Source organism: Paramisgurnus dabryanus, chromosome 6 (genome assembly GCF_030506205.2).
Source record: "Paramisgurnus dabryanus chromosome 6, PD_genome_1.1, whole genome shotgun sequence".
NCBI lineage: Eukaryota > Metazoa > Chordata > Actinopteri > Cypriniformes > Cobitidae > Paramisgurnus > Paramisgurnus dabryanus.
In genome coordinates this window covers 14,212,532-14,234,372 of record NC_133342.1, presented here as the reverse complement: position 1 = coordinate 14,234,372, position 21,841 = coordinate 14,212,532, and the positions used below count along the sequence as shown (strand labels likewise).

At 35.3% G+C, this 21,841-nt stretch overlaps 2 protein-coding genes across 3 annotated transcripts; both read right to left on the bottom strand.

The window, feature by feature from the left end:
* Positions 1-1,536: 1,536 nt before the first annotated feature.
* On the bottom strand, positions 1,537-7,760 carry LOC135748969 (retinol-binding protein 1-like). Its single transcript, XM_065267301.1, has 4 exons — positions 7,598-7,760; positions 7,058-7,236; positions 2,288-2,389; positions 1,537-1,638 (listed from the first exon to the last, which is right to left on the bottom strand). Exons 1-4 carry the CDS (start codon positions 7,668-7,670, stop codon positions 1,588-1,590), a joined length of 405 nt encoding a protein of 134 aa, XP_065123373.1. The 5' UTR covers positions 7,671-7,760; the 3' UTR covers positions 1,537-1,587.
* Positions 7,761-9,578: 1,818 nt separating this feature from the next.
* nmnat3 (nicotinamide nucleotide adenylyltransferase 3) lies at positions 9,579-21,044 on the bottom strand. Of its 2 annotated transcripts, XM_065267258.1 has the most exons (5): positions 20,945-21,044; positions 19,549-19,691; positions 18,223-18,406; positions 15,588-15,652; positions 9,579-10,897 (listed from the first exon to the last, which is right to left on the bottom strand). In XM_065267258.1, exons 2-5 carry the CDS (start codon positions 19,655-19,657, stop codon positions 10,509-10,511), a joined length of 747 nt encoding a protein of 248 aa, XP_065123330.1. In that variant the 5' UTR covers positions 19,658-19,691; positions 20,945-21,044; the 3' UTR covers positions 9,579-10,508. The 2 variants fall into 2 exon arrangements, with proteins under 2 accessions (XP_065123330.1, XP_065123347.1); XM_065267275.1 differs by lacking the exon at positions 15,588-15,652 and having other exon boundaries at positions 10,702-10,897.
* Between the last annotated feature and the right edge of the window lie 797 nt (positions 21,045-21,841).

Genomic DNA, 21,841 nt, shown 5'->3' with positions numbered 1-21,841 from the left:
TGAACTTAGTCTGCAAATATGCTGATATGACATTATTACTGTATGCTAGTTTATTGATTGCAAACACAAACAAACACTTCAAAAATAAGGTGCTTTACGATGCCATAGAAGAATGGCATTTTTGTCTAACCTTGAACATCTGAAAAATTTCACAAAAGCTTCTTTGTGGTGATTTTTCAGGTTATGAAAAGGCAAAATAGGAATGGTTCTGGGTTCTCTTTGGTAACAAAAAGGGTGCTTCTATGGCATCGCTGAGGAAAACCCTTTATTTTCATCACTCATGATGTGTTTTATTGTGGATACACATATAGTACATAGGCATGATGGGAAGACAGGCAGAATCTCACCATGCGCAAACTGACAGACTTTTCAATCAGAGCGACAGCAGCCGGTCTCAACAATTTTTCCTTTGGACGTCCTCTCTGGAGTCTAATTATATACACAGACATTTCCAATCTTTGAATGCTATTTCCATGGCATTACCCTCAAACACCTGTTGTTTAATGATTCACACTCTTTGGGTGATTTTTGCGAAATTAGACTTAAGAGGTGTCATGAAACATTTTGATAAAAAAGTAAATGCAAAGTAAGAGTATTAAAATAAGAAGCATACAGTTTCAAACATCTCTTCATGTATTTTGCACATGATTTCAAATGACATCATACAAACCAATTTTTTTTCTACATTTAAGGGGAAAATGTTCATTACCGCAACGTGTCCATGACTGGATTTTGGTTCTTTGACATGGAAATATTTATAGTTAAAAAATCTAAAAAATAAAAAGCTTCAGTGCATGTTATACTATAAACATTTACAGTAAAGAAACATGTGGTATTTGGTGATCATTTGTAAATGTAGAGACAATAATAAGGAATATAAATGTGTCCAAGACCAATTTTCTCATCCTCCGCAACAATTTTCAATCATTGTTTAAGCCCTCAAGGAACTAACATTTTCAACAACAAAAAAAAAAAAAATAGTTGTAAGGGACATAATTAACTGTGACACTCAAGATGGCTACCAGGTAAGCAGTTCTTATTTTTTCTCTACAGATAAAAGTTGAAATTTTGTTTTTTTTTCTTAGTTTTCATTACTGAAACATGAGTTTGTAAATGCATATATTTAACGTAATATTATGTTGCAGTAATGATATTTTTTGATAATGATAATCTAAAAAAATGTAAATAATTCTATAGGAAATCTTTTTAAAATCTAAGAAAAATGGTTATATTAAGTTCAGACATTAATCTTATATGCAAAAAAATTTGCTTCAAGGGTTTTTTTAAAATTCTAATGCTGGACACCTTCTAAATCTGGATTTCGTGAGAATCACCCTTTTTCCACTAATATAAATGACAGGCATACATTATGAATAGTTGCTGGAGACCTTTATATGGATCAGAGCAAATAGACTGTGACAAACTAAAACGTTTAATGTTTGTTTTTCACATTTGCAAGCATGTTGTAGGCAGCTGTGATGATAGATGAATGGACAAAGTTGTTTTATGTTTTGTAGTTTTTTTTCACTGCATCTCTTGCAAAAGTCCATCAGGAGGCGTTACTTTGCACTTCTGGTACATAGAAGGTTATGCCTTTTTGAAGACTTGTTTACTCACTATCCCAGCAGCCGTCAGCTCCTGTAACCAAAGGCAATTGCTTACAATTATACACATCATTACCATCATTAGCCAAATTAAACTGTAATACAGTAAATACAGTACATCTTAAAGAAGACAATACACATGTACTATAAGTGTATTTACGTTTCAACCAGCTGGTGTCAGTAATGTTCAGTTTTTAGTAATGGTAAGGCGAGGCAGCCGGGAACGGTTGTATTTATTATGCATGATCAAACATCCAGCTGAAGCCAAACATCTGTTGTTATTAGCTGCACCCAGCACACTCCAGTCAAATTCATTTAAAAATCCTACCAAATCATTATGATGGCGTTTGACGTCCATTAAAATTATTTCTGCCAAGTTCAAAGGTATTAAAGTAATCAGTTTGTCAGCGTTGTGATGTTTAATGCGCATCATCGTGAAGCTGAGAGGTCTGAGATCTGAGAATAGCTCTTCCCCTGCCATCTGTTATGTTCCAATCTAGTACCTCTTACCTCAAACTACTTTAAAGATGTTTTTGAATCTAATGCTGTATGCGCCTATGTATATGCACTTGATTTATATTTATGCGACTGTATAAAAGAGACGGTGGCTGTTTGAATTTCTCCTGTATATAAATTATTATGTGTGACTCTAATGGGAATATAACAGAATTGGTCTGCGGTACCAAGTGAAGCTCTTCTCCATCAATCCAGTGTGTCCAGCCTCTCCCCTCGATCTCTCCTTTCTGCACACACACCAGTTTTTCTCCATCCCAGGTGATAGTGGTCTGTAACGCATAGCGGAAGTGATTTGGTATGCAGTTCAAGAATACACCCATTTCTGTTGTAGTGATTAACGCATAGAACAGGTTTGCACACAGATAATGGAAACAAAATAGCTTACAGTCGTACGAACAAATATCGAATCTGACCCACAACGTATATATTTGCATTCAAATGATATGGTGCACAAAGGAAAGCTTTAAGAAAACGCCTCTGTCTGTTTTCTCTAAAGCCCAAAACCTGGTTGGGTATTGTGAAAATTGAACAGGTGATTTTTGTTCAGGGGAAACGGCGTAACCAAGTCTTTACTTACGTGTAAAGTGAAAAACTTCATAGGCCTTTATACAGATTGTAAACCGTGTCCAGACATGACAGGAACTGTAAGCATTAAGCATAATTTAAATCCTGCTGGTTTATACTAATGTAGCTGGGCTAAGACGATTTTTGGCTGCCTCAGACGAAAAATTTCCATCGTGAAACAAGCGATTTCTGTGATCATGGCTCTTCATTGGTGGTCCTATAGAGAGAGAGCTCAGTTCTGGCTTATAACAAAAAACAGAATAACGCCTGAAAGCTGCTGTGTGATCAGGTGTAGAGCTAACAAGCCAAAAAAAACAGAAATAAGTTTTTATAACGAGCCGTAAAACCCAGCCTTTAAGGAGAAAAAAGTGGATCGCAACTACGTTTCCCTCTAGTGGGCGCAGTTCTACTAATAGTAGGACTATGAAAAGTTGCCTGTTTCCACTTTTGTGTCTTTAAATGCTTGTTTTTTGGGGTCGACAGCTTAAAAACACTTATTTCTTGGTTTTTTGGCTTGTTAGCTGTACACCCTGTCACACAACAGCTTTTATGCATTATTCTGTTTTTTGTTATAAGCCAGAAATGACAAGGAAGGCGGCCTCTCGCTATACAAAGTCAATGGAGAGACAGTGTGATGCAGAGATGCCAAGTCCGCTTATAATACCCAACTTTGGGCTTCTTATTTTGGCAAGTCGCATTAAAAAATCACGGCTTTTTGGGCTTATAAGGTTGCTTGTTAGGAAAATCTGTTTTCTTTTTCATTTATGGTTGCCATTTTCTCAATATCCAATGCATTGATGTCTGCTCCCAGCTAATATAAGTGCTGTGGCGTAATTCGTAAAAACATCCCACCGAATCCACCACCTTCTTCCCCTCATTGGAGAAAAGTCACGTTCACCGTGCAGGCAGCGCGCTCCAAATTGTAATTTAAATTTACGTTAACCTGTTATGATAGACAAGACTGAGACAGCTGAGAAAATGATAGACAATGTAATGGATGGACTTCTTTAGTAAGGTAAATATGTAATTTTTACAATGTTTTTGTGATGTACAGTATGAATGCATATGAAATGTATAAAACAAGTAGTCTTACCAATAATAAAACTAGATACATATGGAAGGTATTTTTGGATATTTTTAAATTAATTAATTAAATTATTAAAAAAAATTAAATTATAAAATAAAAAAACAATTGGAAAATATGTCCCAAATTTGAAAATGAAATGCTAAAATAAAAATTAAAACATTGTATTAAATTATTTCATTTTTAACGTGATGAAGCATCATTCCAGCCAATTTGAAACATTTTATTAAATTGATGATTTGACATTTCATTTTCAATATAATCTTGAGTCAAGACTGCCAATATTAAAATAAAAAGGCAAGCTTGAAAAGGAATCTGTAAATACATTTTTTAAAAGGCTTTTTGTTCATGCCCAAGCAATAAGGGACAAAATTGAAATGTAAAGTTCAGTTTTAATTTTATGTTGTGTTTTTCTTTTTAATTTTCGTGTTCATTTTTATTTTCAACTTGTATGCAAATTCAATGTTAATCAGTGGGTGGGGCTTACTTGCTTAAAAAAGGGGATTGGCTGAAGCAGTGTTGCCAACTCAGTGACTGTGTTGCTTGCCAACTTGGCGACCTTATTGCTACATCTAGCGACTATTAAAACGAAAATGAAAAAGAAAAACAGAACATAAAATTAAAACTGAACTTTACATTTTAATTTTGTCCCTATTATTGCTTGGGCATGAATAAAAAGCCTTTTAAAAAATTTATTTACAGATTGCTTTTCAAGCTTACCTTTTTATTTTAATATTGTCAGACTCAAGATTATATTAAAAATAAAATGTCAAATCATCAATTTAATTGAATTTTTCAATTTGGCCGGAATGATGCTTCATCACGTTAAAAATGAAATAAGTTAATATAATGTTTTAATTTTTATTTTAGCATTTCATTTTCAAATTTGGGACATATTTTGCGATTTTTATTTTATTTTTTTATTTTATAATTTAATTAATTTATAATTTAATTAATTAATTTAAAAATGTCCAAAAATAACTTCCATAGATACATATGGAACATAATCTAAATATGTTACACCTCCTATTAATGTTCTTGTCTTTTCCTTCTTGTTTTCCCTCTTTTTCCATCTCTCCAATCCTATCACAGGTGATTGGAGATATATGGGTAGTTATCCTTTTCTACTAAATGAGAGGTTTCAGTTTGCCTAATATGTTGCAGGCTCATTTATTGGTATTAAATAAAACATTATAATGCTGAAACTAAATAATATTATAATATTGGGCTTGTTTTTGAAGCTGCAGTTGTTTATTTGTCTGGCGAGAGTTGGCAACTGTGGTGATAAGGTAATGAATGATCTTATAAGAGTGCAAAAATCCTGCAGTGTATTCCAGGCTTTAAGCAGAAGCATGATTATTATCTTTTGTTTCTTTAACTCAACACGGATCTTGAACATAACAAGTTTCTTCAATTGACAAGTAAAGCGAGAGAAGAAAATAAAAGGCAATTAATTGAAAGGCTCTAATTTCACAGTTAAGCCTTCTTTCAATACTAGAAATTGTGAATTTTTAATGACACGCACAGTTACTTGACTTTTTAAAGAGCAATGAAATTATCCAAATGGAAACACTATTTTCCGAGAGGTAACATGATACAAAGTTTTCTGTTTGTTGTTTGATATAATATTCAAAGCTTGTCCTGTTAAAGGTCCTTTATTTCCTGTGTTTTTGAAGCTATGATTGTGTTTATGGTGCGCAATATAGCTTGTGTTCATATTCTGTGTGTAAAAAATTCAGTATTTTAACACAATTGACTTTTCTCCATACCGCGGTTTTCACTGTCCAAAAAACAGGCTGATGTCTTCCTTGTTCAATGAAGTCCCTCCTTCAGAAATACGTAACGAGTTCTGATTGTGTAGTTTGTTTAGTGTGTCGTGATTTGACAGCAGCTTAGCTTAGCAGTGCCGTTTGAGCCAAAGCTGGCAACTGACTTATTCCTTGTGTACTTTGTCTCTCTCGCTAATCTGTCAAAATGACAGACAGACATCTTTAACTTTTACTGTCACTGCTAAAAAAAATTTAAGGAAAATTTGGGGTTGAATCTTTGCCCTATTTCCTTCGATGATCAGAGATCTTGATATGTAAACTCTGGAGGGAGTTTCATAGCATGGCCAATTAAAATACACTTATGCAATGAAAACAGCATTATTTTGCAAAGTCGCCTTTCTTAAGTTCTCTTTCAAGGGTACAAAAACACTGTTTGGAATTTGCCCTTTAATTAACTTGACCTCTGGTGTATGGTTACTATTGGTCTAATTATCTGGCTAGCTTTATTATTTGTCATTTTTGCCTAAATTGTCAATGATCTTTTGATAACAGACTGTTAGATTCGACATGCTTGTGATACATGGTTGATATATGATAATATCATTACTTCATCCAGTTCTGCTGTCTACGGATTAATACACACAGACATTTCCCGTAAAATCTGACACAACAGTCAAAAGTTTTTGTTGCGTTTTGGGGTAAGATAAGGATAGTTTTGAACATGATTTTTGATTGATTTTTAACTAAAATGTTACGGATTGCAGCTTTTTTGTCTTACATTCCATTCACAGAGCACAAAATTCCAATAAAATTGGCATAATGCCTTCTGTGTAAAAACAAGCTTGTCTTGTAATTGTTTCTAGGATCGCTTTCATAAAGCGCACAACATTGTTGTAACATTAACGGACACGTCCTATGTTAACACAAAGTGTTGAGTGAGGACGGGCGTGTCATCGCAACAAGAAGTTATGGTGTAGAAATGGGGTTTTAAATTCAGATCAACATTCACAACATGCAAACTTGAATCAAGCAGAGATCATGGAGCTCCTCACTACCCGCGCTAAAGCTGAGATTAATCGCTAGCTTAATGGACAGCAGCACGTTTATGATCGAATCAGAGAACGAGGTTTCTCGAGAAAAAGGTCATGCATAATAAAATGCAGCAGATTAAATTCACCAAGTTCCCGATTGCAAAAACAATACCGTCACATCACACATCTTTATGCGATGTACGTCAACGCATGCACAGATTCCACAAAATCATTGGCAATGTGAATAAACTAAAATGAAACGATACCCGGAAAAATCCTGGAGACATTTTCTGTGTATTTTCTGTAATCTCTGTGTGAAGAGCTTTATTAATGTGTCTTACATAGTGTCATCACAGAGGCACAATAATGTTGATGTTCAAATCAAATGTATTTTAATAAAACACATAGGCAATAAAAAGTGTGTTTCTCAGAAACTCAAGCCTTCTTTATGCTTTTGCTCTAAACATTTGAATAACATTGTTCACTTACCATACATTTTCTATTATCCAGTCCAGTAAAATCTTCTTCAAACTCCTGACCAATCCTAAAGTCTATGCTGTAGTTCTTAAAGGAGCTGAGCGTCTTTATGATAAAGTGATTGCCATCCTGAGTGATGTCTTTATCAGGTTTCATCATAGTGGCTATCTTTCTAATAGCCACATTTACATCTACAGAAAATTATAGTACCGTATGAAATTATGAATTTAGTCCAAAGATCACACCACATATAGTCACAAAACTGTACTGCAGGATACAGTGATTGTATCAGATGATAATCATGATGAATAGTAGTGATTTAGCAACCATAATATGAATGTTTCCTATTACAATGCCAGAACAGTAGTGATTACAATAGCTTGAAACATTGTGTAAGATTTATTTCATATACTGTAGTTTTTTCTTGACGACAGACAGTGTTAAATGCTACTGTTTAAATGGGAATGTAAAGTGATAACAAATACGCCTATAATTAAGTAACGTTTTGTCAAAACGTTTTCCACATGTTTAATTTTTTGTCTTAAAACTTACCTAAAGCTTTCAGATACTTATCGAAGTTCTCATTGGAGATCATTTTCCAGCAGCCGTTATAATCCGCAGGCATTTTAAGAGATGATTAAAGAAACTCCTCTGTTGGGCTTGTTAAAAACAGATTCTTTTACCTGATAATACTTTCCAGCTGAATGAACCGCCCATTTCAACATGTCCTAAAACTGAAATTAAGTTTATTCCCCAGCCCCTACTGTTAGACATCATGGCTTTGAAACAAATATGACAACTTTGGATCCGGTATAGTTACTTTATGTAATTATGTTGGCTTGACAAAGTAAAATATCCGAAAATGTGTTTGTCTGAAAAACGATGGACATATGCAACTCGGACAGCTTGGGGGTGAGTAAATCATGGATTTAATATCATTTTTGGCCGAACTATCCCTTTAATGGGCTTTAGCTCCCCCCCCAAAATTCTTCTCAGCCCCTGTAAAAATGTTGGTATAGTTTGCTCCATAAACTGTACAGGGATTCATGATCACTTCATTCCCAGTTAAATTTTATTTGAAAACGGCAGCAGGGCAGACTTCGGCTCTTTCCCCTCTGCGACTTATTGCAATCTATGCAATACAGTGGAATACTACAATAAGGTGGCAGAGCCAAGGGGTGTCTGAGGTGTCCAAATTGAATGCGCCATTTTCACTCCCTCAAATAATTATTTTCCTGTTAATTGACGTGTTTATTTAGACGTGCTGCAGCACAGCACATTGTTAAAAAAAATATAAAAAATATTAACATACGTTGCAAATTTTACATAATAATTTCATTGTAGGCTGGAAGAGGGTGCATAGTAGACTAAATAAAGTCTATGCTTACAGATTGGGCTTTCTTTTTTATTATTATTTTACAACAAAACTCGATGGCATGTTTTTATTCTTGAAGTGACCTTTTCACTGTGTTAATGAGATTAACTGTGTTGGACTGGACTTCTGCCTTAAACTTGAAAACGCGTTGTGTGCGCGGCATTGCGCTTCCTACCCAACAACAGCGTGCATGCACAGAGCTAAATGAGTTCATGTTCGCGTCTTTTAGGTTTACAGACAAATACACATTAACATGTCTCAAAATAGATGTCTTAGTGAGTATTATAGTAAGTTGATTATATTAACCATTTTATTGCATTCGGTTTTATAGGCCTACCTGTTGAAGTTTCTGTCATAAAAGTTAACTAAATAAGAGAAAATCTAACTATAACTAAGATGAATCCAAATTGATCTTAAATAAGCTCAATTACTTTTTTGCCAAAAGTGTTAAGTTTAAGGTGTATCATGGAGTTAGATTTTACAAAAATTACTGCAGTTATCAGATTTTTTTGTTTCATGAACAGACAATAAATAAGATGTCAGAAATACAAAAGTTTAAAATTCAGCCTTACATTGTTTACATTCCAGTAATCCATGCAGTCAGGGCACTAGCCTATAAATGTTTTTTATTGGACGCACGTGCGTTGTCGCGGTCCATCAACTAAGGTATTCTACTAGTTTTTTTTGTGTTGTTACTGCTGAAACCGTCTATAGAAATATTTATCTGTATGTGAGGTAATATGAGATTCATTCATGCTTTTTTGATGCTTTTTGCACATCGTTTTCTTTCATGAACTATGGACCCCGTAAAGTAGCCTTGGTCACTGACTTCCATAGTGGGAAAAACTAATTTTGTTTTTTGTGGGTAAACTATCCCTTTAAGCATTTTTTTTATAAACATACCTTAGAAAAATACGTTACTGGTGTGAATCTTAAGACAAAACAATGGCACTGGCATATTGTAAGATCTGCATGTGCAAGTTATTTTTTTCAGTTGAGATGGTTTAAACATTTGTTTTAGTCTAGGACTAGCCTTATCTTCGTCTGTGAAGCCAGGGGAATATGTCCTGCCCAAACTTCCTGTTTTAGTAGAAATTAAGCCAGTTCATCAGACAAAGACATGATACTCAAAATAGTTTTAATGACATAAAGCACAAACGTTAACTGAATTTCACCTGCCCGCAATTGAACAGCCCTCTTAATTTCATTCACACATTTACAAAAAACAAATCCTTCATTATACACATTAACTTTTATATCTATTTGTTTTTAAAAATAAAAGTATATTTTTTTTCTCAAAAGTATGTGCACAATTGAATTATCTTTGTGCTGGCACACATGGCCATTCTGTGCAATTCAGTGTACGTCTAAAAGAGATGGATGGTTTGTATTCATTTACCTATAATCTCAAACAACCAATTCCTTAAGCTTTAATCTTTTAGAGTGATGAAAAAGGCATCCATTTAAACACAAAACTGTCAGCAGGAGGACTTCAACACTGCAAATCGCTCTTAAAGCAACTTGTTGTTTTGAGGCTAAAACTTGCAGTGTATGATACAAGGAAAATGTCTAACAAATTTAGAGAGACATCACCACAAACATTTCAAAAAAACATTTGATTTTCAAAGTCAAAAACTCTCAACACAGCTTGGTGAAACATCTCGAGAATTCTGACAATATGAATGACGCTTTCTGTGCAAATGAAAACGGAGAAAGCAATGTTTGCTCTTCAAAGTGTAAATGCTCTGTTATTTATCTTCCTTGTGACATTCAGCAAAAGTCAACAGTCAGCAGACCTGGAAAACATAGACTTACAGCTTCTCAATGATCTGGCAAATCTATCTCCTGCATATACCAGATCAATTCTTAAATCCCTTTGCACACATTACACGATAATCCAGGAAACAATGGTCATAGATAATGCACTTTACAGTAAAGATGTGCCTTCTTTACAGTAGACAAAATATGAAAATACTCTGAAAGTGTCTGCTTTTACATTTTCCAAAGGAAGATCGAGTGTGAAATATCTTACGAAACACAATTCGCAATGACTTATAAATCACATGAGATCATACTACAGTCTCTATGTCAGTCTGTTTGCTTGGTAAGAGGCCGTAGTTGAATTTCCTTGTTCTTCATCTCACTATCCTGCGTGTAAAGGTTGTTTTCTCTGATGTAATCGATGACTGAGTCTGGTAAGATGTATTTAACACTATATCCTCTACGTAAGGCTCGTCGAACCTCTGTAGCGCTGATCTCATTTTGTATCCACTCCCGAACCAGGAAAATATTCTGTCGGTGCCTGGACAGCATGTCAGACTCGTGTATGGTCCGGTCTGGCTGCAGGCTCCCTCGTGTCACGCAGACTAATCCAAAACGGCCAACCACCTCCTCGATGTGATCGGCCCTCCACAGACCTGGCACCTTAAAGTTGTCCATGAAATCTGCTCCACAAAGCAGTTTCAACTGGGGACCACCTGTGGGGGGAAAGCAATCACATTACAGATCATTTAAAAGTCAGCATGGATTATATAAATCCTAATGAATTGAAGCATTTCAGGTACATTAGTGAAATGAGTGCGCTATGGTGCCGTTTCTTTGTTACTGTCATCTTGAGAATGTGAATTAATGTGCGTCTGTAATTAAAGGAACCAAGTGTTTCTGAACAAAAGCCGTGTGATTGCTTACTCGAAGCTTTCAAATGTTAATGTCAACCCAGACAGGTAATTATAGGTGTAGTTCAATTTCAAATGAAATTCTGTCATCATCTACTCACTCATATCTTTTGAAATCTACCTGAATTTTTATACATAGAGCACAACAGGGAAATTCACCCTGTGAAGTTCCACACTGCTGACCAATGGCTGTAAAGTTTCAAACTTCACAGCAGTTTTGAACAATGTGAAGGAAAATTTAGCGTTTTCACTTTTTAGGTGAACTATTCTTGGTTTCAAGCATTATGTATGACGGACTGCGGACTCTTAAGGCCTTTTCACACAGAAGTATTGGTACCATACTTCCATAAAATTAACAAAATGACTTTTCAGATAAGCACACAAATGTGCTGCTCGCAAAAGCAACTGTATTTCTTCATTTAACCAGCAAGAAACTATTCACACATCAGTAACAAAATACTGGTGAAGTAAATAACCGGTATGAGAATCCCTCACCTTTTGGAAAATTTGCCGTTTTGAAGGCAAAAAAGGTGACCCATGGGAATCGTGTAGATTCGATGAGAAAACATTTTGGGGGGTAGGGGGGTATGCGCGCGTTGTTTGTTGACGCGCCCTTCGCCGTCCATAAGCCTTTTGCTTATGGTGTTATGTTAATTTTTTTGCTGGGATGTTGGGTTCCTTCCTTCTTTTTTGTCCTTGGCCAATCACATGCCTTAAAGGAATATTCCATTTTCTTAAAAGAAAAATCCAGATAATTTACTCACCACCATGTCATCCAAAATGTTGATGTCTTTCTTTGTTCAGTCGAGAAGAAATTATGTTTTTTGAGGAAAACATTGCAGGATTTTTCTCATTTTAATGGACTTTAATAGACCCCAACACTTAACACTTAACTCAACACGTAACAGTTTTCAAAGGTCTATAAACGATCCCAAACGAGGCATAAGGGTCTTATCTAGCAAAACGATTGCCATTTTTGACAATAAACATAACAAATATACACTTTAAAGCACAACTTCTCGTCTAAATCTGGTCCAGCGCGGCCTAACGTAAATGCGTAATGACGTAGGGAGGTCACATGTTACATAAATAAAATGCACATTTGCGGACCATTGTAAACAATAAACTGACACAAAGACATTAATTTGTATCAGTTGACATACAACAACGTAGGAACGGTCATCGTTCTCAACACTTGTAAACACTGGGGCGGAGTTTCGCATTCGTCCTCTGTGACCTCTTGACGTCATGACGTATTGCATGGGGTCACGTTGGCGCATCACGACCGCATTTAAACGAGAAGTTGTGCTTTAAAAGTGTATATTTGTTTTTTTTATTGTCAAAAATGACAATCGTTTTGCTAGATAAGACCCTTATGCCTCGTTTGGGATCATATAGAGTCCTTTGAAACTCCGTTGAAAAAAACTGTTACGTGTTGATTTAAGTGTTAATTGTTGGTGTCTATTAAAGTCCATTAAAATTAGAAAAATCCTGCAATGTTTTCCTCAAAAAACATAATTTCTTCTCGACTGAACAAAGAAAGACATCAACATTTTGGATGACATGGTGGTGAGTAAATTATCTGGATTTTTCTTTTAAGAAAATTAGGGATGCACCGAAATGAAAATTCTTGGCCGAAACCGAAAACCGAAAATGAGGAAACCAAGGCCGAAAAACCGAAACCGAAACACCGAAATAAATTATTATGCCAATTATTAGTACAAATGCATTTATGGCTATCACTGTGTACTAACTTTACTAGGGGTGTGTGACAGATCACAAAACTCACGGTTCAGATCACATTACAATTTTTGAGGCACGGATCGGATTATTTTTCAGATCAGCAAAAAGGGGGTGGGGAAAATCTAATAACAAATAAAGAAATTACAAACATTTATAAAAAAGAACAAAGCTGCACATTAATAAGGGCTAACATTAGCATTAGGTACAGAAATCGAATTAAATGAGTCATAACACTGTCTTTAATGTATAAATTAAATATATTATTATTTTTAGAGCTATTTGTCTCTTTGTTAGACTTAAGTAATTGAGGTGTCTCTTTAAATAAGCAGAGACTGGTTTATGACTGTAATCTATACATACACTTAAGACATAAACAAATGTTTTTATTAGAAAAAGAATACTTTGGAGATAATTTTGTAATGAATTGTTAGGATCGTTTAGAGCCTTTTGAAGCTGCATTAAAACTGCAATTGTAAACTGCATTGAAACCGTAAACTGTTGAGGTGCAATAAAATCGGAGAAAAATCCTGGAATGTTTTCCTAAAAAACATTTTTTTTTTCTTGATTGAACAAAGAAACACAAACATCTTGGATGACATGGGTGAATAAATTATGAATTATAAGTGGAATATTCCTTTAAGCATCTTTTATAAATATGCCTTAGAAAAAGACATTTCTGGTGTTATCTTGAGAAAAATGTATAGCACTGGCATCTCTTACAGGAAAACACCACCATTTTCAATATTTCACTATGTTCTTACCTCAACCTAGATGAATTAATACATACCTATCTTTATTCAATGCGTGCACTTTTAATCTTTGTACATCACTTCGTGAATGTGTTAGCATTTAGCCTAGCCCCATTCAATCCTATGGCTCCAAACAAAAGTTTTATTTTGTCCCACCATACTTACTCGTGTAACAATCTTTAAATAGGGAAAACCTTGAAGTGTTTGGTGGCTTCTAAATTCATCCCTGTTTGGATCCTAAGGAATGAATGGGGCTAGGCTAAATGCTAACACATTCACAATGCGCTGTACAAAGATTAAGTGCACGCACTGTAAAAAGATAGGTAGGCATTAATTCATCTAAGTTGAGGTAAGAACATAGTAAAATATAGAAAAACGGTGGTGTTTTCCTTTAAGATCTGTCAGTACAAGTTATTTTCAGATGAGACATTGCAAACATGTTTAAAGGAGTAGTTCACCCCAAAAATTTGTCCGATTGACTTTCATAGTAGGAATAAAAATGGTCAAGTCAATGTTTAAGCCTTGTCTGTGAAACCGGTGGTTTATATCCAAACATTTGAAGTGTGTACTTTTGGTGATGTTTTCATTTTTGTGACGATCCTTTACATTCATACAGTTGCTCTTGACCCAAAACATCATTTATACTACTTTAAAAACTATATTACTGATCTGTTGTCTCTGATTTCCGTAAACAGTGTGCTTTAACTGATGCAAAGCCCTTTATTTTATGTCAGCGCATTCGTATGCTCATGACAGTCTGCATATAATACACATTATTACAGCATCATACTGGTAATTTACTACTACTGGTTACAACAACTCATACCGGAAAATTACCAGTACTGATTTACTTGTATTTTAATAAATGCATACATTTCAAAATCTCACTAATAATTTATAAAGTTTTAAATGGTCTAGCGCCTCCATATCTTTACAACCAACTATCAGAGTACAATCCTAGAGGTATAATAGACTATAATCTATTTATGTGGACAAAAATGTGCCAATAGTACCATTATTTTCTAGTATTTATAATGTATATTTAATTTTTATCCTGACCGGAAACATACAGAAATCCTTTTAAACTCCTAATGCATTAGTAATAACTGTGTGTCTGAACGGCGGCTTTTGTCTGAGTAGACATGTATTGCTTGAGGGCGGGAAATGAACCTCATGGGCCCACTAAAGCCTTTTATTTCTGCTCCGTGTGACTTATCATAACCCTAAAACATGCATACGCACTGCATGAAGCCGGTAACATCAACCGCCTTTACGCTTATTGTAATGAAAAACTCAATACACAAAAACATTTTGTATTTCAATAGCACCCGTAATATTTCAAGACAGTCATTAAACGGCTTAATTCAATAAGCACCAAATTCCTCTGAACAGCCTAAATGAGGTGTGCATAACACACATTTCAAACACGAATAATCCCTTTGATAATTAAACATGAAATCTAAAATAAAACAGACTCAATTATCTTTTAGTTTAATTTCCGCCGATATGTTTATTTATCATTGTAAAACAGCGAGTAGGAGTTCCTTTATGTAATCCACAGTCTACCAAAATAAAATAAAAATCATGAAAGCGAGGATTCAGATTCTGTGTGTATGCGTATAAGCGTTCATGTGCGCTGTGTTTAATCTTTCCTGCCACTTTCTTGTTTTTACAGAGATGCCGGCTATTAATCTCCGCTTCATTAATAGTCTGAGCATGGATGTCTTAAGCCCAAGTCATCCTGTGGAGGGTATTAGGCTTCATTAGCATGCTCCTCTACAGCAACCCCAAATAAAAGCACTGTTGAAAAGCGGCCCAACAGCCTTCTGCTGACCAGAGAGAAGAAAACTGTTTTAAATGCATCAGACTTATCTGAAGTGATTAACAAAGCCAGAAAACGCTCTGTTGTGACAGCGAGGAGGCTTAAGAGGATACCGAATTGAGATGAAAAGTTTACGTGCCAACTTAGGCAGACGTGGTGAGATGTGGGTGGGCCTTACCAGAGTTATTTGTGGGCTCTCCTGTTTTACGCTGGTACTGAGCAGCTATGCGGTTGAAGTGGTACCTGTTAGGAAAGGGGAATGGAAACTATACATCACCATCATTCTGTATGTAAACATGGGTTAAACGTGTTAGTAAGTGAATGGGAGTTGAAATTGTGGCCTAGTGGGTAGCGTACGCACTATAATGAATTGAACTGTGGTGCTAACTATATGTGCATGATTTTTTCCCAAATCTGCCAGGAAGTAAATTGCTGTATTGAAAGTAAATGGCCTACAAAGACAATGCCCTGGCACAAAAGCAGCTATTCAACTGTATAACAATGTCACCCGAGTATAAATTAGCCACCTTATGGCATAGCTAGTTGGTGTAAAACTCTAAGGGGCTGTTTCCAGGACAAGGTTTAAGTTTAGTCTAAGACTGAAATGATTGTTTAAGTCTTAACTGAAAACAGCTTGCGCTGACATATCTTAAAGCAACACTAAAGACGTATTGCTCTTTGCTCCCCCTACAGGTTAGAAGCGTAATTGTTCATTACCACTGTCGTAAATACTGCAGCATAGCTGGCTCTGATTGGATTGTAGGTCTGCCGTAAAGCAAGTTTTTGTAGTTTTCACTCGAACTACAGGACCACTACCCGACGGTTGGAAACTTCTTTAGTGCGGTTTTGCCCGATAGAGGGCTGCAAAGCGAATGTGAAAGTGCCATTCACCCTGTTTTGAGTGGATGAACCACTGAAACTTTTTTGGAAATGTTATTTTAAGGTAAAAAAACTCTTTGGTGTTGCTTTAAAATATGTAAGTTCCTCTGTTTTGTCTCAGGATGCACCCCAGTAATGTTTTTTGTTAGGTGAGATTGTCCTAATATAACTAAGGCCTTATGCTGGCTTAATCTAAACCCTGTCCGGGAAACTGCTCCTAAGTGATATAAAAGGCCTTTAAACAGTCTCTTGTTACGTTGGCATTTTGACGGATGAGCGACTGTCACTTTGAAAGTACCTGGCTCACAAACAAAATCACTAAAAGCCGAATGTAGAAGGATGACGGGCATTTCGTATTTTCTGTGCTGGGATCTCAGGAGAACAGAAACCTAGGATGTTATGATGGATAGCTGAGCTGGAGTGAGTCACGTCGGCACTCAACTATTTCATGTCTCATACAACCGAAATTGAAGGCTTTTGCTTCTGTCAAAGCATTTACGTATAATGTCTCTCTTACTGTGCGTTCTCACCACACGCAAATAAAGCAAATAAATTGCTAAATTGTAGTTGGATGCTTGAAAATTTTGAGTTAGCTCGTGTCATTCATACGCGAATATGCTAAATTCTTGTTGTTTTAATAGATACAGTTGTGAGGGTTGGGGTAGGCTAAATATTTCAAAAAAGAAGGACCCGCGGGTTGGGAAAAACCCCGACCCGTGCATCACTAGTGTGTGTGTATATAAAAAAAATCAAACAAACAAAAAAATATATATATATAGGGGTGTGACGAGACACTTAATCCACGAGACGAGACGAAACACGAGATTGGGTTCACGAGAACGAGACTTTTTAAGAAACCCTCAATGATAAAATAAATGAATAAGAAACTGAAATCACATTATTTTTAAACTAATCAAGGACTGGCCCTAACAATTATTTTGCTAACTGATAATGAAGTAATTTGTTATTTTGGGGTAATAAAAATAGACCCAAGTGAGCAGTAGCATTTAAAATTACATAATAACGAAGATGCAATAATAATTGGTTCAAATAAAGTATTTAAACCAAGTTACATTAAACAACATTTTGTGACCTATAAATAAAAAGCATTATGTATGTATTATAACAAAGGCCTGCAGGGGGCGATAGAGGACTCGTCTCGCGGACGCTGTCTTCAATTTCACTTTAGACGGAGAAAAACGCTTATTTTTAGTCAAACAATGTTTAAATCCATATTAATATTTAATATATGGCCATTTCTTTATACTAGAAATGATACAGACACTGTCATTTTTTGAGCAAGAACATGCAGACATTAAATCATGTAAACTCTGTGTAAGGGTTTAATCTGCTGAGACTTCACATCTAACACTGATCAACAGACAAACACAACGCGTCTCAGACTTCACACAAGCTCCCAAACGAACATTATTGGAAACCTAAACAAAAAAGCAAACGCAGTAAAAGACAAATATAATGCATGCACTGTAAAAGGGTCAAACAGAAAGCTGCATCCTCCGGAGGTCGCATATGCAGGCTGCATACGTCATCAAGGTTTATTTCAGATCATTAACTGAGCATTACATTCGCAAGTCGTGAGCATATTACAACAAGTTGCGATTAACTAAATAATTAGTAAACTTTATAATTGTTAATAGTCTCTAATAAGACAGTGATGAAGTAAATGCAGTTTAAAAATGCTACCTCCGAAGGATGCAGTCTTTTATTTGAGAAACGGCCAGCACCTGCACAAGAAATCTCGCGAGACACATGTAATCTCGCGAAACACATTTAATCTCACAAGATCTCGTCGCACGAGATCTCGTCACACCCCTATAAATATGGAGTGAATGCAGGATTACACCCAGTGTCCCTTTTATAAAACAAAGAGTTTTGTTGAAAATCTTTCTTTATATTTTATGTGTAATATTTACCTCATAGTCACCAAGGTCTCTGTCCAGTCAGATTGCTGGCTCTCCCATTCATCAACAGTAACCCAGTCCGAGGTCTGCAAAGCCAGTCTTGCCATAGCCAGTCTGTGTTTCGATGCAACAAGCCCCGTTTTACCATAACCATCACTGACAGGAGACACAATGCCACCAACCACATGATAAAGACCTGCGAGATGGAGAAAGACAACATATCTGACCCAAACAGAGTCAAATATATCATTATGAAATGTACATGTACTAAACTGATATTACACATGGTTAGGCTAAAGTACATTTGTTAGTAAACTCAAAACGATAGTTCATCCAAAAATTTAAATTTGGTCAAGATTTACTGCCCAACATGTTATTTTAAACCCTTTATGAGTTTCTTTATTCTGTTGTACAGAAAATAAGATATTTTGTAAATGATGTTAAGCACACAGTTGATGGACCTATTGACTTCCATTGTATTTGTTTTTCCTGCTATGGAAGTCAATGGGTACCTCAACTATGTGCTGCCTAGTACTTTTTGATAAATAGATTGTATCTAAGCAGAGCCTGTGATGGGTATGAGCAAAGATATCTCACAATCCAGCTTCTGCTTACACAAGCATATTCTCAATGAGAAGCATTAAATTTTCACACTTAGCATTAGTTTCCACAGTCTACAGAAGATAAAACCTAAACACAACAAAGACGTGTAGTAAAAGTGATTTAAAATGTAAGCAGAGTTTATGCTTGCTTTAAAGGGGACAAAATCTGACTTTTTTCATGTTTAAGTGCTATCATTTGGCCTCCAGTGCTTGTATCAACCTAGAAAATGTGAAAGATCAACCCCGTAACTTAGTTTTGGTAAACCATTCTCTGCAGCAAGCATGTGAAAAAATAGGTAATTAAAATTTGGATCCCCTTGTGATGTCAGAAGGGGATAATACCACCCCTTAATTGCACTATCCAACCACGGCACTGCCCTTTAGTGCAGACATCAGCTCATTTGGATTTTAAAGGACACACCCAAAAACACAACATTTTTGCTCACACCTACAAAGTGGCAATTTTAACATGGTATAATAAATTATCTGTATGATATTTTAAGCTAGAACTTCACATATGTACTCTGACACCAAAGATTTATTTGGCATCTTAAAAAAAGTCTTGTGAAATGTCCCCTTTAAGCTAAAACTTAACATGTAATAAATCAGAAAACATTTGTAGAATTTCAAAAATTGCTTTAAATTGACAAGACCAGCAGGATGGTGCAGAAAAAGACAGTTTGAAACTTAAGACAGATGATGGCCAGTTTCAGGTTAATGAACAGGTGGCACTAACCCGTCTGGTGCATCTGGTCCCTGGCTAGCTCAAACAGCCGCATGTGCTGATGGGTAATGGGGTTGAAGGAACCACAGGCCAGCAAAAACAGAGGAATACGACCAGCCATTGTAAAGCATCACAACATAGTCTTCTTGGCAAAACTATGACAATCACAGAAACAGTGAACAATTAGGAAGGGTTTAACTTGTTCAAAAGAAATAATTTAGAGCTATACTCCAGCCAAATATCCAATCCGAGATACACATGTCCATCATATTTCAGAAGAACACATTAAGAGTTATTTTAGTAAGTGTTCTTGCTCTTCCAAGCTTTATAATGATAGAAAACAACATAGTCTTACGACTGAATTTTGTGCTTCAATGTCACATATGGTTTGATTTATATAAAATGATTAGTTAGTTTAAGTTGTATTTTAATTTAAAGGTTAGTTATATTCCTAAAGCAGAAGTAAAGTATTTATACAGTACTGTGCAAAAGTCTTAGGCCACCATAACCAGCTTTGTTGTTTAAGCAAAGTTTTAACGTCCATCCATATTTAATTTTTCACTCTTTTTTTTAAGATACATACAGAAAATATGTACACAAAATTAAAAACAAATTTTTTTCTAACTAAATATTAATTTTAACTAAATATCTTCTTCAGGCTTCAGTCAGTATTTAGTTTGACGTCTCTTGGCACAAAACACGTCTTGAGCTTTTTTGAGGAGACTGAAGTCCTGAAGTCATTCGATTATAATTAGAAATTAGGATTTAATTTCATTTAGGTTTAAGAGATCCGCTATTGCTCAAGTGGAAGGGGAGTTTACCCTAAATATTTGACACTTCAGCTTATACTTTTTTATTGTTTTTAATAACACATACACATTTCCTGTATTTTCTGATTGTATTCTAATAAAGAGACTGAGAAATAATTAAATATGATCATTATAACATTGCAAAAACAACAAATCTAATGGTAGCATGGTGGCCTAAGACTTTTGCACAGTAGTATAGTTATAGTATAGTAAGTTAATGCTTTCATTATTGGTTACTTATGTGTACGTTTACTGTATATATGGTTATTTTTTACAACCGTAGTAACTGAGGAAAATTCCTTTTGTATGTCTCCTGACAAAAAACTCTCCTGAACTTTAATTTGATATTTCCTTTTAAAATGATGAACAAGTTCAGATGTGAACAGCTTTTAAAGTTAGCGAAATGCTTACTAAAACGAAAAAAGGACAAAAATTATATAAAACCAAAGCAGTAAACTTACTGCCACTCTCATGGCTGACCTGACGTGACACCGGCACCACCGTTTAAAACATGTTATACAGCTAAGATTTCTGACAGCCGCGGTAAAAAAAAAAAAAACATGCGATACAAAAGACGATTAAAGTAAATGTATATTTACCCTATCCAAGAAACTCCTCCAAGTTTATGTTAAAGCTTTATGCTACACATCAAATCGTGTGCTACCCTATTTATTTCCCCCTGAACGTCAGGTCAGAAAAACACAGTTCCTACCTTTAGAGCAACAGTGACCGCTAGTGGCAAAAAGGGGAAATCATTTATAAAGTAAAGCCATTGATTACTGTTTTTATTTATGACTGTGGAATTAAATTCGTTTGCTATAACTCTACTTTTAATGACGAAGACGCTGTTCACAGTTAGGTTATATAAACTGTAGAGATCTTTATCTGAATGCGCAGGACATTCTTATAAAATCCACATTAAATCAACATTTAAGTTTTTGGTGTCAGTTCAGTATAAATATTTAAGGCTGTCTTACTGTGCTCCAAAACATTGACAAAAATTGGCTTTTAGAAAATAAAAGCATTTAAAATTCACAACCTCTCACTTTTGCAAATACAGATCAACAGTTTTTATGACATCATTCTCCACTTATGAGGTAAACCAAACACTACTGGCTACTTTAAAAAATATCATAATTTCCTGTTTCAGTGAAAATTACATCAATGCATTGAACAAAAAATGCACATCTGGGACTTCAGTGGGTTTTTAAAGATGATTAAAGCTCTTTATGAAAGCAGTTCTGAACGGAGAAGATTGTTATAGAAGTTTGATATCTCTTTAAACACCAATTGTAAAGTGAACTACATGATACAAAGGTAATGGTTCTATTGAAACAATTACTTTATACATAAGGATGTGTGTGTGTGTGTGTGTGTGTGTGTACATAAGGATAAGTGTGTGTGTGTGTGTGTACATAAGGATAAGTGTGTGTGTGTGTGTGTGTGTGTGTGTGTGTGTGTGTGTGTGTGTGTGTGTGTGTGTGTGTGTGTGTGTG

Excerpts from the sequence above, each read along its gene's own strand:
- LOC135748969 (XM_065267301.1), bottom strand. The coding sequence starts at position 7,670 with ATGCCTGCGGATTATAACGGCTGCTGGAAAATGATCTCCAATGAGAAC. Across the intron at positions 2,390-7,057 it reads TGGATAATAGAAAATGTATG|ACCACTATCACCTGGGATGG; the intron begins GTAAGTGAACAA and ends TATGCGTTACAG. Across the intron at positions 1,639-2,287 it reads ATGGAGAAGAGCTTCACTTG|GAGCTGACGGCTGCTGGGAT; the intron begins GTACCGCAGACC and ends CTTTGGTTACAG.
- nmnat3 (XM_065267258.1), bottom strand. The coding sequence starts at position 19,657 with ATGGCTGGTCGTATTCCTCTGTTTTTGCTGGCCTGTGGTTCCTTCAAC. Across the intron at positions 15,653-18,222 it reads GAGACCTTGGTGACTATGAG|GTACCACTTCAACCGCATAG; the intron begins GTAAATATTACA and ends CTTTCCTAACAG. Across the intron at positions 10,898-15,587 it reads AGAGCCCACAAATAACTCTG|GTGGTCCCCAGTTGAAACTG; the intron begins GTAAGGCCCACC and ends TTCCCCCCACAG.